Source organism: Scyliorhinus torazame, chromosome 24 (assembly GCF_047496885.1).
Source record: "Scyliorhinus torazame isolate Kashiwa2021f chromosome 24, sScyTor2.1, whole genome shotgun sequence".
NCBI classification, from domain to species: domain Eukaryota; kingdom Metazoa; phylum Chordata; class Chondrichthyes; order Carcharhiniformes; family Scyliorhinidae; genus Scyliorhinus; species Scyliorhinus torazame.
Window position 1 is genome coordinate 13,765,227 of NC_092730.1, and position 12,428 is coordinate 13,777,654.

Here is a 12,428-nt window from a genome sequence, read left to right on the forward strand (position 1 = left end):
AGTGCTGCACTGTCAGAGGGTCAGTACTGAGGGAGTGCCGCACTGTCAGAGGGTCAGTACTGAGGGAGTGCCGCACTGTCAGAGGGTCAGTACTGAGGGAGGGCTGCACTGTCAGAGGGTCAGTACTGAGGGAGTGCCGCACTGTCAGAGGCTCAGTACTGAGGGAGTGCCGCACTGTCAGAGGGTCAGTACTGAGGGAGTGCCGCATTGTCAGAGGGTCAGTACAGAGGGAGTGCTGCACTGTCAGAGGGTCAGTACTGAGGGAGCGCTGCACTGTCAGAGGGTCAGTACTGAGGGAGTGCCGCACTGTCAGAGGGTGAGTACTGAGGGAGCGCCGCACTGTCAGAGGGTCAGTACTGAGGGAGTGCCGCACTGTCAGAGGGTCAGTACTGAGGGAGCGCCTCACTGTCAGAGGGTCAGTACTGAGGGAGAGCCGCACTGTCAGAGGGTCAGTACTGAGGGAGTGCCGCACTGTCAGAGGGTCAGTACTGAGGGAGCGCCTCACTGTCAGAGGGTCAGTACAGAGGGAGAGCCGCACTGTCAGAGGGTCAGTACTGAGGGAGTGCCGCACTGTCAGAGGGTCAGTACTGAGGGAGTGCTGCACTGTCAGAGGGTCAGTACTGAGGGAGTGCCGCACTGTCGGAGGGTCAGTACTGAGGGAGTTCCGCACTGTTAGAGGGTCGGTACTGAGGGAGTGCCGCACTGTCGGAGGGTCAGTACTGAGGGAGTGCCGGACTGTCAGAGGGTCAGTACTGAGGGAGCCGCACTGTCAGAGGGTCAGTACTGAGGGAGTGCCGCATTGTCAGAGGGTCAGTACTGAGGGAGCACTGCACTGTCAGAGGGTCAGCACTGAGGGAGTGCTGCACTGTCAGAGGGTCAGTACTGAGGGAATGCCGCACTACCAGAGGGTCAGTACTGAGGGAGTGCTGCACTGTCAGAGGGTCAGTACTGAGGGAGCGCTGCACTGTCAGAGGGTCAGTACTGAGGGAGTGCCGCACTGTCAGAGGGTGAGTACTGAGGGAGCGCCGCACTGTCAGAGGGTCAGTACTGAGGGAGTGCCGCACTGTCAGAGGGTCAGTACTGAGGGAGCGCCTCACTGTCAGAGGGTCAGTACTGAGGGAGAGCCGCACTGTCAGAGGGTCAGTACTGAGGGAGTGCCGCACTGTCAGAGGGTCAGTACTGAGGGAGCGCCTCACTGTCAGAGGGTCAGTACAGAGGGAGAGCCGCACTGTCAGAGGGTCAGTACTGAGGGAGTGCCGCACTGTCAGAGGGTCAGTACTGAGGGAGTGCTGCACTGTCAGAGGGTCAGTACTGAGGGAGTGCCGCACTGTCGGAGGGTCAGTACTGAGGGAGTTCCGCACTGTTAGAGGGTCGGTACTGAGGGAGTGCCGCACTGTCGGAGGGTCAGTACTGAGGGAGTGCCGGACTGTCAGAGGGTCAGTACTGAGGGAGCCGCACTGTCAGAGGGTCAGTACTGAGGGAGTGCCGCATTGTCAGAGGGTCAGTACTGAGGGAGCACTGCACTGTCAGAGGGTCAGCACTGAGGGAGTGCTGCACTGTCAGAGGGTCAGTACTGAGGGAATGCCGCACTACCAGAGGGTCAGTACTGAGGGAGTGCTGCACTGTCAGAGGGTCAGTACTGAGGGAGTGCCGCACTGTCAGAGGGTCAGTACTGAGGGAGTTCCGCACTGTCAGAGCGTCAGTACTGAGGGATTGCTGCACTGTTAGCGGGTCAGTACTGAGGGTGTGCCGCACTGTCAGAGGGTCAGTACAGAGGGAGTACTACACTGTCAGAGGGTCAGGACTGAGGGAGTGCCGCATTGTCAGAGGGTCAGTACTGTGGCAGTGCCTCACTGTCAGAGGGTCAGTACTGAGGGAGTGCCGCACTGTCAGAGGGTCAGGACTGAGGGAATGCTGCACTGTCAGAGGTTCAGTACTGAGGGAGTGCTGCACTGTTAGAGGGTCAGTACTGAGGGAGCACCGCACTTTCAGAGGGTTAGTACTGAGGGAGTGCCGCACTGTCAGAGGCTCAGTACTGAGGGAGTGCCGCACTGTCAGAGGGTCAGTGCTGAGGGAGTGCTACACTGTCAGAGGGTCAGTACTGAGGGAGCGCCGCATTGTCAGAGGGTCAGTGCTGAGGGAGAGCCGCACTGTCAGAGGGTCAGTACTGAGGGAGTGCCGCACTGTCAGAGGGTCAGTGCTGAGGGAGTGCTACACTGTCAGAGGGTCAGTACTGAGGGAGTGCCGCATTGTCAGAGGGTCAGTACTGAGGGAGTGCCGCACTGTCAGAGGGTCAGTACTGAGGGAATGCTGCACTGTCAGGGGGTCAGTACTGAGGGAGTGCCGCATTGTCAGAGGGTCAGTACTGAGGGAGTGCTACACTGTCAAGAGGGTCAGTACTGAGGGAGTGCCGCATTGTCTGAGGGTCAGTACTGAGTGAGTGCCGCACTGTCAGAGGGTCAGTACTGAGGGAGTGCTGCACTGTCAGAGGGTCAGTACTGAGGGAGTGCCGCATTGTCAGAGGCTCAGTACTGAGGGAGTGCTACACTGTCAGAGGGTCAGTACTGAGGGAGTGCCGCATTGTCTGAGGGTCAGTACTGAGGGAGAGCCGCACTGTTAGAGGGTCAGTACTGAGGGAGTGCCGCACTGTCAGAGGGTCAGTACTGAGGGAGTGCCGCACTGTCAGAGGGTCAGTACTGAGGGAGTGCTGCACTGTCAGAGGGTCAGTACTGAGGGAGCGCCGCACTGTCAGAGGGTCAATGCTGAGGGAGTGCCGCATTGTCAGAGTGTCAGTACTGAGGGAGTGCTACACTGTCAGAGGGTCAGTACGGAGGAAGTGCCGCACTGTCAGAGAGCCAGTACTGAGGGAGTGCTGCACTGTCAGAGGGTCAGTACTGAGGGAGCGCCGCACTGTCAGAGGGTCAGTACTGAGGGAGTGCCGCATTGTCAGAGGGTCAGTACTGAGGGAGTGCTACACTGTCAGAGGGTCAGTACTGAGGGAGTGCCGCACTGTCAGAGGGTCAGTACTGAGGGAGTGCCGCACTGTCAGAGGGTCAGTACTGAGGGAGTGCCGCACTGTCAGAGGGTCAGTACTGAGGGAGTGCCGCACTGTCAGAGGGTCAGTACTGAGGGTGCGCTGCACTGTCAGAGGGTCAGTACTGAGGGAGTGCTACACTGTCAGAGGGTCAGTACGGAGGAAGTGCGGCACTGTCAGAGAGCCAGTACTGAGGGAGTGCTGCACTGTCAGAGGGTCAGTACTGAGGGAGCGCCGCACTGTCAGAGGGTCAATGCTGAGGGAGTGCCGCACTGTCAGAGGGTCAATGCTGAGGGAGTGTCGCACTGTCAGAGGGTCAGTACTGAGGGAGTGCTGCACTGTCAGAGGGTCAGTACTGAGGGAGTGCCGCACTGTCAGAGGGTCAGTACTGAGGGAGTGCCGCACTGTCAGAGGGTCAGTACTGAGGGAGTGCTGCACTGTCACAGGGTCAGTACTGAGGGAGTGCCGCACTGTCAGAGGGTCAGTACTGAGGGAGTGCCGCACTGTCAGAGGGTCAGTACTGAGGGAGTGCCGCACTGTCAGAGGGTCAGTACTGAGGGAGTGCCGCACTGTCAGAGGGTCTGTCCTGAGGGAGTGCTACACTGTCAGAGGGTCAGTACTGAGGGAGTGCCGCATTGTCAGAGGGTCAGTACTGAGGGAGTGCCGCACTGTCAGAGGGTCAGTACTAAGGGAGTGCTGCACTGTCAGAGGGTCAGTACTGAGCGAGCGCCGCACTGTCAGAGGGTCAATGCTGAGGGAGTGTCGCACTGTCAGAGGGTCAGTACTGAGGGAGTGCTGCACTGTCAGAGGGTCAGTACTGAGGGAGTCCCGCACTGTCAGAGGGTCAGTACTGATGGAGTGCTGCACTGTCAGAGGGTCAGTACTGAGGGAGTGCCGCACTGTCAGAGGGTCAGTACTGAGGGAGTGCCGCACTGTCAGAGGGTTAGTACTGATGGAGTGCTGCACTGTCAGAGGGTCAGTACTGAGGGAGTGCCGCACTGTCAGATGGTCAGTACCGAGGGAGTGCCGCACTGTCAGAGGGTCAGTACTGAGGGAGTGCCGCACTGTCAGAGTGTCAGTACTGAGGGAGCGCTGCACTGTCAGAGGGTCAGTACTGAGCGAGTGCTGCACTGTCAGAGGGTCAGTACTGAGGGAGTGCTGCACTGTCAGAGGGTCAGTACTGAGGGAGTGCCGCACTGTCAGAGGGTCAGTACTGAGGGAGCGCCGCACTGTCCGAGGGTCAGTGCTGAGGGAGTGCCGCACTGTCAGAGGGTCAGTACTGAGGGAGCACCGCACTGTCACAGGGTCAGTACTGAGGGAGTGCCGCACTGTCCGAGGGTCAGTACTGAGGGAGTGCCGGACTGTCAGAGGGTCAGTACTGAGGGAGCCGCACTGTCAGAGGGTCAGTACTGAGGGAGCGCCGCACTGTCAGAGGGTCAGTACTGAGGGAGTGCCGAATTGTCAGAGGGTCAGTACTGAGGGAGCGCTGCACTGTCAGAGGGTCAGTACTGAGGGAGTGCTGCACTGTCAGAGGGTCAGTACTGAGGGAATGCCGCACTGTCAGAGGGTCAGGACTGAGGGAGCGCTGCACTGTCAGAGGGTCAGTACTGAGTGAGTGCCGCACTGTCAGAGGGTCAGTACTGAGGGAGTGCTGCACTGTCAGAGGATCAGTACTGAGGGAGTGCTACACTGTCAGAGGGTCAGTCCAGAGGGAGTGCCGCATTGTCAGAGGGTCAGTACTGAGGGTGTGCCGCACTGTCAGAGCGTCAGTACTGAGGGAGTGCTGCACTGTTAGCGAGTCAGTACTGAGGGTGTGCTGCACTGTCAGAGGGTCAGTACTGAGGGAGTGCCGCACTGTCAGAGGGTCAGTACTGAGGGAGTGCTGCACTGTTAGCGAGTCAGTACTGAGGGTGTGCTGCACTGTCAGAGGCTCAGTACTGAGGGAATGCCGCACTGTCAGAGGGTCAGTACTGAGGGAGTGCCGCACTGTCAGAGGGTCAGTACTGAGGGAGCGCTGCACTGTCAGAGGCTCAGTACTGAGGGAATGCCGCACTGTCAGAGGGTCTGTACTGAGGGAGTGCCGCACTGTCAGAGGGTCAGTACTGAGGGAGTGCCGCACTGTCAGAGGGTCAGTACTGAGGGAGTGCCGCACTGTCAGAGGGTCAGTACTGAGGGAGTGCCGCACTGTCAGAGGGTGAGTACTGAGGGAGCGCCGCACTGTCAGAGGGTCAGTACTGAGGGAGTGCTACACTGTCAGAGGGTCAGTACGGAGGAAGTGCCGCACTGTCAGAGAGCCAGTACTGAGGGAGTGCTGCACTGTCAGAGGGTCAGTACTGAGGGAGCGCCGCACTGTCAGAGGGTCAGTACTGAGGGAGTGCCGCATTGTCAGAGGGTCAGTACTGAGGGAGTGCTACACTGTCAGAGGGTCAGTACTGAGGGAGTGCCGCACTGTCAGAGGGTCAGTACTGAGGGAGTGCCGCACTGTCAGAGGGTCAGTACTGAGGGAGTGCCGCACTGTCAGAGGGTCAGTACTGAGGGAGTGCCGCACTGTCAGAGGGTCAGTACTGAGGGTGCGCTGCACTGTCAGAGGGTCAGTACTGAGGGAGTGCTACACTGTCAGAGGGTCAGTACGGAGGAAGTGCGGCACTGTCAGAGAGCCAGTACTGAGGGAGTGCTGCACTGTCAGAGGGTCAGTACTGAGGGAGCGCCGCACTGTCAGAGGGTCAATGCTGAGGGAGTGCCGCACTGTCAGAGGGTCAATGCTGAGGGAGTGTCGCACTGTCAGAGGGTCAGTACTGAGGGAGTGCTGCACTGTCAGAGGGTCAGTACTGAGGGAGTGCCGCACTGTCAGAGGGTCAGTACTGAGGGAGTGCCGCACTGTCAGAGGGTCAGTACTGAGGGAGTGCTGCACTGTCACAGGGTCAGTACTGAGGGAGTGCCGCACTGTCAGAGGGTCAGTACTGAGGGAGTGCCGCACTGTCAGAGGGTCAGTACTGAGGGAGTGCCGCACTGTCAGAGGGTCAGTACTGAGGGAGTGCCGCACTGTCAGAGGGTCTGTCCTGAGGGAGTGCTACACTGTCAGAGGGTCAGTACTGAGGGAGTGCCGCATTGTCAGAGGGTCAGTACTGAGGGAGTGCCGCACTGTCAGAGGGTCAGTACTAAGGGAGTGCTGCACTGTCAGAGGGTCAGTACTGAGCGAGCGCCGCACTGTCAGAGGGTCAATGCTGAGGGAGTGTCGCACTGTCAGAGGGTCAGTACTGAGGGAGTGCTGCACTGTCAGAGGGTCAGTACTGAGGGAGTCCCGCACTGTCAGAGGGTCAGTACTGATGGAGTGCTGCACTGTCAGAGGGTCAGTACTGAGGGAGTGCCGCACTGTCAGAGGGTCAGTACTGAGGGAGTGCCGCACTGTCAGAGGGTTAGTACTGATGGAGTGCTGCACTGTCAGAGGGTCAGTACTGAGGGAGTGCCGCACTGTCAGATGGTCAGTACCGAGGGAGTGCCGCACTGTCAGAGGGTCAGTACTGAGGGAGTGCCGCACTGTCAGAGTGTCAGTACTGAGGGAGCGCTGCACTGTCAGAGGGTCAGTACTGAGCGAGTGCTGCACTGTCAGAGGGTCAGTACTGAGGGAGTGCTGCACTGTCAGAGGGTCAGTACTGAGGGAGTGCCGCACTGTCAGAGGGTCAGTACTGAGGGAGCGCCGCACTGTCCGAGGGTCAGTGCTGAGGGAGTGCCGAACTGTCAGAGGGTCAGTACTGAGGGAGCACCGCACTGTCACAGGGTCAGTACTGAGGGAGTGCCGCACTGTCCGAGGGTCAGTACTGAGGGAGTGCCGGACTGTCAGAGGGTCAGTACTGAGGGAGCCGCACTGTCAGAGGGTCAGTACTGAGGGAGCGCCGCACTGTCAGAGGGTCAGTACTGAGGGAGTGCCGAATTGTCAGAGGGTCAGTACTGAGGGAGCGCTGCACTGTCAGAGGGTCAGTACTGAGGGAGTGCTGCACTGTCAGAGGGTCAGTACTGAGGGAATGCCGCACTGTCAGAGGGTCAGGACTGAGGGAGCGCTGCACTGTCAGAGGGTCAGTACTGAGTGAGTGCCGCACTGTCAGAGGGTCAGTACTGAGGGAGTGCTGCACTGTCAGAGGATCAGTACTGAGGGAGTGCTACACTGTCAGAGGGTCAGTCCAGAGGGAGTGCCGCATTGTCAGAGGGTCAGTACTGAGGGTGTGCCGCACTGTCAGAGCGTCAGTACTGAGGGAGTGCTGCACTGTTAGCGAGTCAGTACTGAGGGTGTGCTGCACTGTCAGAGGGTCAGTACTGAGGGAGTGCCGCACTGTCAGAGGGTCAGTACTGAGGGAGTGCTGCACTGTTAGCGAGTCAGTACTGAGGGTGTGCTGCACTGTCAGAGGCTCAGTACTGAGGGAATGCCGCACTGTCAGAGGGTCAGTACTGAGGGAGTGCCGCACTGTCAGAGGGTCAGTACTGAGGGAGCGCTGCACTGTCAGAGGCTCAGTACTGAGGGAATGCCGCACTGTCAGAGGGTCTGTACTGAGGGAGTGCCGCACTGTCAGAGGGTCAGTACTGAGGGAGTGCCGCACTGTCAGAGGGTCAGTACTGAGGGAGTGCCGCACTGTCAGAGGGTCAGTACTGAGGGAGTGCCGCACTGTCAGAGGGTCAGTACTGAGGGAGTGCTGCACTGTCAGAGGGTCAGTACTGAGGGAGTGCCGCACTGTCAGAGGGTCAGTACTGAGGGAGCGCCGCACTGTCAGAGGGTCAGTACTGAGGGAGCGCCGCACTGTCAGAGGGTCCGTACTGAGGGAGTGCCGCACTGTCAGAGGGTCAGTACTGAGGGAGTGCCGCACTGTCAGAGGGTCAGTACTGAGGGAGCGCCGCACTGTCAGAGGGTCAGTACTGAGGGAATGCCGCACTGTCAGAGGGTCTGTACTGAGGGAGCCGCAATGTGGGAGGTGCCGTCTTTCAGGATGAGACGGGGGAGAGATGGGGGGAGGAGGGGGAGAGATGGGGGGGAGGAGGGGGAGAGATGGGGGGAGAGAGGAGGGGGAGAGATGGGGAGAGGAGGGGGAGAGCAGGGGGAGAGATGGGGGAGAGGAGGGGGAGAGATGGGTGAGTGATGTGGGGAGAGGAGGGGGAGGGGGAGAGATGGGGAGAGAGGAGGGGGGGAGAGATCGGGGGAGAGGAGGGGGAGAGATGGGGGGAGAGGAGGGGGAGAGATGGGGGGAGAGGAGGGGGAGAGATGGGGGGAGAGATGGGGGAGAGGAGGGGGAGAGGAGGGGGACGGACCTGATGGTCTCAGAGGATTGCTCAGCACCCCAATCCGTCGGTGAATGGGATTCAGAATCGGGAATCCTCGCCGTGCCTTCCGGCGGATTGGAACCGGAATCATGTCCTTCCGAACATCTTGCATCTCCTTCAGGAAGTGAATCGGCAATGTCAGGATTCAGGCCCTCTGAGGAAACAAAGTCACTGATGAATCATTATCGGTACACAGAACAGGAGGGGCCCATTCAGCCCCCTCCTCGAGCCTGTTACACAGAACAGGGGGAGGCCCCATTCAGCCCCCTCCTCGAGCCTGTTACACAGGAACAGGAGGATCCCATTCAGCCCCCTCCTCCTCGAGCCTGTTACACAGGAACAGGAGGAGGCCCATTCAGCCCCCTCCTCGAGCCTGTTACACAGGAACAGGAGGAGGCCCATTCAGCCCCCTCCTCGAGCCTGTTACACAGGTACAGGAGGAGGCCCATTCAGCCCCCTCCTCGAGCCTGTTACACAGGAACAGGAGGAGGCCCATTCAGCCCCCTCCTCCAGCCTGTTACACAGGAACAGGAGGAGGCCCATTCAGCCCCCCCTCCTCGAGCCTGTTACACAGGAACAGGAGGAGGCCCATTCAGCCCCCTCCTCGAGCCTGTCACACAGGAACAGGAGGAGGCCCATTCAGCCCCCTCCTCCTCGAGCCTGTTACACAGGAACAGGAGGAGGCCCATTCAGCCCCCCCTCCTCGAGCCTGTTACACAGGAACAGGAGGAGGCCCATTCAGCCCCCTCCTCGAGCCTGTTACACAGGAACAGGAGGAGGCCAATTCAGCCCCCTCCTCAAGCCTGTTACACAGGAACAGGAGGAGGCCCATTCAGCCCCCTCCTCGAGCCTGTTACACAGGAACAGGATGAGGCCCATTCAGCCCCCTTCTCGAGCCTGTTACACAGGAACAGGAGGAGGCCCATTCAGCCTCCTCCTCGAGCCTGTTACACAGGAACAGGAGGGGGCCCATTCAGCCTCCTCCTCGAGCCTGTTACACAGGAACAGGAGGAGGCCCATTCAGCCCCCCCTCCTCGAGCCTGTTACACAGGAAAAGGAGGAGGCCCATTCAGCCCCCTCCTCGAGCCTGTTACACAGGAACAGGAGGAGGCCCATTCAGCCCCCTCCTCGAGCCTGTTACACAGGAACAGGAGGAGGCCCATTCAGCCCCCTCCTCCTCCAGCCTGTTACACAGGAACAGGAGGAGGCCCATTCAGCCCCCTCCTCGAGCCTGTTACACAGGAACAGGAGGAGGCCCATTCAGCCCCGTCCTCGAGCCTGTTACACAGGAACATGAGGAGGCCCATTCAGCCCCCTCCTCGAGCCTGTTACACAGGAACAGGAGGAGGCCCATTCAGCCCCCTCCTCGAGCCTGTTACACAGGAACAGGAGGAGGCCCATTCAGCCCCCTCCTCGAGCCTGTTACTCAGGAACAGGAGGAGGCCCATTCAGCGCCCTCCTCCAGCCTGTTACACAGGAACAGGAGGAGGCCCATTCAGCCCCCTCCTCGAGCCTGTTACACAGGAACAGGAGGAGGCCCATTCAGCCCCCACCTCGAGCCTGTTACTCAGGAACAGGAGGAGGCCCATTCAGCCCCCTCCTTGAGCCTGTTACACAGGAACAGGAGGAGGCCCATTCAGCCCCCTCCTCCAAGGATAATGTCCCCTTCCTGAGGTGGAGGGGCGCGGGGAGATTTAGGAATCGGCCTGGTTTCTAAACGTGTTCACGGCCCCATTGCCGCAGACTCCTTGAAATAAACAGAAGGATCTGCATTGATCCCAAATTAAAATGTTTCTTACGTTCTCCATTCGACAGCGCTGATTCCCCCAAGCAGTCGTTCGGTACCAGGGCGATGCAGCGTTTGTGGCAATTAAACTTGCAATCTTTGGAAACAGAAAGTCACAATTCGGTGGGGGAAGAGAAGTGCGGAACCCCCTCAGTACTGACCCTCTGACAGTGCGGCACTCCCTCAGTACTGACCCTCTGACAGTGCGGCACTCCCTCAGTACTGACCCTCTGACAGTGCGGCCCTCCCTCAGTACTGACCCTCTGACAGTGCGGCACTCCCTCAGTACTGACCCTCGGACAGTGCGGCACTCCCTCAGTACTGACCCTCTGACAGTGCAGCACTCCCTCAGTACTGACCCTCTGACAGTGCGGCACTCCCTCAGTACTGACCCTCTGACAGTGCGGCACTCCCTCAGTACTGACCCTCTGACAGGGCGGCTCCCTCAGTACTGACCCTCTGACAGTGCAGCGCTCCCTCAGTACTGACCCTCTGACAGTGCAGCGCTCCCTCAGTACTGACCCTCTGACAGTGCAACACTCCCTCAGTACTGACCCTCTGACAGTGCGGCGCTCCCTCAGTACTGACCCTCTGACAGTGCGGCATTCCCTCAGTACTGACCCTCTGACAGGGCGGCTCCCTCAGTACTGACCCCCTGACAGTGCAGCACTCCCTCAGTACTGACCCTCTGACAGTGCGGCGCTCCCTCAGTACTGACCCTCTGACAGTGCAGCACTCCCTCAGTACTGACCCTCTGACAGTGCGGCACTCCCTCAGTACTGACCCTCTGACAGTGCGGCACTCCCTCAGTACTGACCCTCTGACAGTGCAGCACTCCCTCAGTACTGACCCTCTGACAGTGCGGCACTCCCTCAGTACTGACCCTCTGACAGTGCGGCACTCCCTCAGTACTGACCCTCTGACAGTGCAGCACTCCCTCAGTACTGACCCTCTGACAGTGCGGCACTCCCTCAGTACTGACCCTCTGACAGTACAGCACTCCCTCAGTACTGACCCTCTGACAGTGCGGCTCTCCCTCAGTACTGACCCTCTGACAGGGCGGCTCCCTCAGTACTGACCCTCTGACAGTGCGGCACTCCCTCAGTACTGACCCTCTGACAGTGCGGTGCTCCCTCAGTACTGACCCTCTGACAGTGCGGCACTCCCTCAGTACTGACCCTCTGACAGTGCGACACTCCCTCAGTACTGACCCTGTGACAGTGCAGCACTCCCTCAGTACTGACCCTCTGACAGTGCGGAACCCCCTCAGTACTGACCCTCTGACATTGCGGCACTCCCTCAGTACTGACCCTCTGACAGTGCGGCACTCCCTCAGTACTGACACTCTGACAGTGCAGCTCTCCCTCAGTACTGACCCTCTGACAGTGCAGCACTCCCTCAGTGCTGACCCTCTGACAGTGCGGCTCCCTCAGTACTGACCCTCTGACAGTGCGGCTCCCTCAGTACTGACCCTCTGACAGTGCGGCACTCCCTCAGTACTGACCCTCTGACAGTGCGGCACTCCCTCAGCACTGACCCTCTGACAGTGCGGCACTCCCTCAGTACTGACCCTCTGACAGTGCAGCGCTCCCTCTGTACTGACCCTCTGACAGTGCGGCACTCCCTCAGTACTGACCCTCTGACAGTGCAGCGCTCCCTCAGTACTGACCCTCTGACAGTGCAGCACTCCCTCAGTACTGACCCTCTGACAGTGCAGCGCTCCCTCAGTACTGACCCTCTTACAGTGCAGCGCTCCCTCAGTACTGACCCTCTGACAGTGCAGCACTCCCTCAGTACTGACCCTCTGACAGTGCGGCTCTCCCTAAGTACTGACCCTCTGACAGTGCGGAACCCCCTCAGTACTGACCCTCTGACAGTGCGGCACTCCCTCAGTACTGACCCTCTGACAGTGCGGCACTCCCTCAGTACTGACCCTCTGACAGTGCGGCACTCCCTCAGTACTGACCCTCTGACAGTGCAGCGCACCCTCAGTACTGACCCTCTGACAGTGCAGCACTCCCTCAGTACTGACCCTCTGACAGTGCAGCACTCCCTCAGTACTGACCCTCTGACAGTGCGGCACTCCCTCAGTACTGACCCTCTGACAGTGCGGCACTCCCTCAGTACTGACCCTCTGACAGTGCAGTGCTCCCTCAGTACTGACCCTCTGACAGTGCAGCACTCCCTCAGTACTGACGCTCTGACAGTGCAGCGCTCCCTCAGTACTGACCCTCTGACAGTGCAGCGCTCCCTCAGTACTGACCCTCTGACAGTGCAGCACTCCCTCAGTACTGACCCTCT

At 59.6% G+C, this 12,428-nt stretch overlaps 1 protein-coding gene across 1 annotated transcript in view; it reads right to left on the reverse strand.

Annotated features, from left to right (window-relative positions):
- LOC140400196 (serine/threonine-protein kinase D3-like) overlaps positions 1-12,428 on the reverse strand; it is a 108,533-nt gene that overhangs the window by 46,791 nt on the left and 49,314 nt on the right. The window contains exons 6-7 of the mRNA XM_072489663.1: positions 10,141-10,224; positions 8,330-8,495 (exon numbers count right to left, since the gene is read on the reverse strand). Of these exons, the coding sequence (XP_072345764.1) occupies positions 8,330-8,495; positions 10,141-10,224 (250 nt within the window). The remainder of the gene's footprint in view (positions 1-8,329; positions 8,496-10,140; positions 10,225-12,428) is intronic.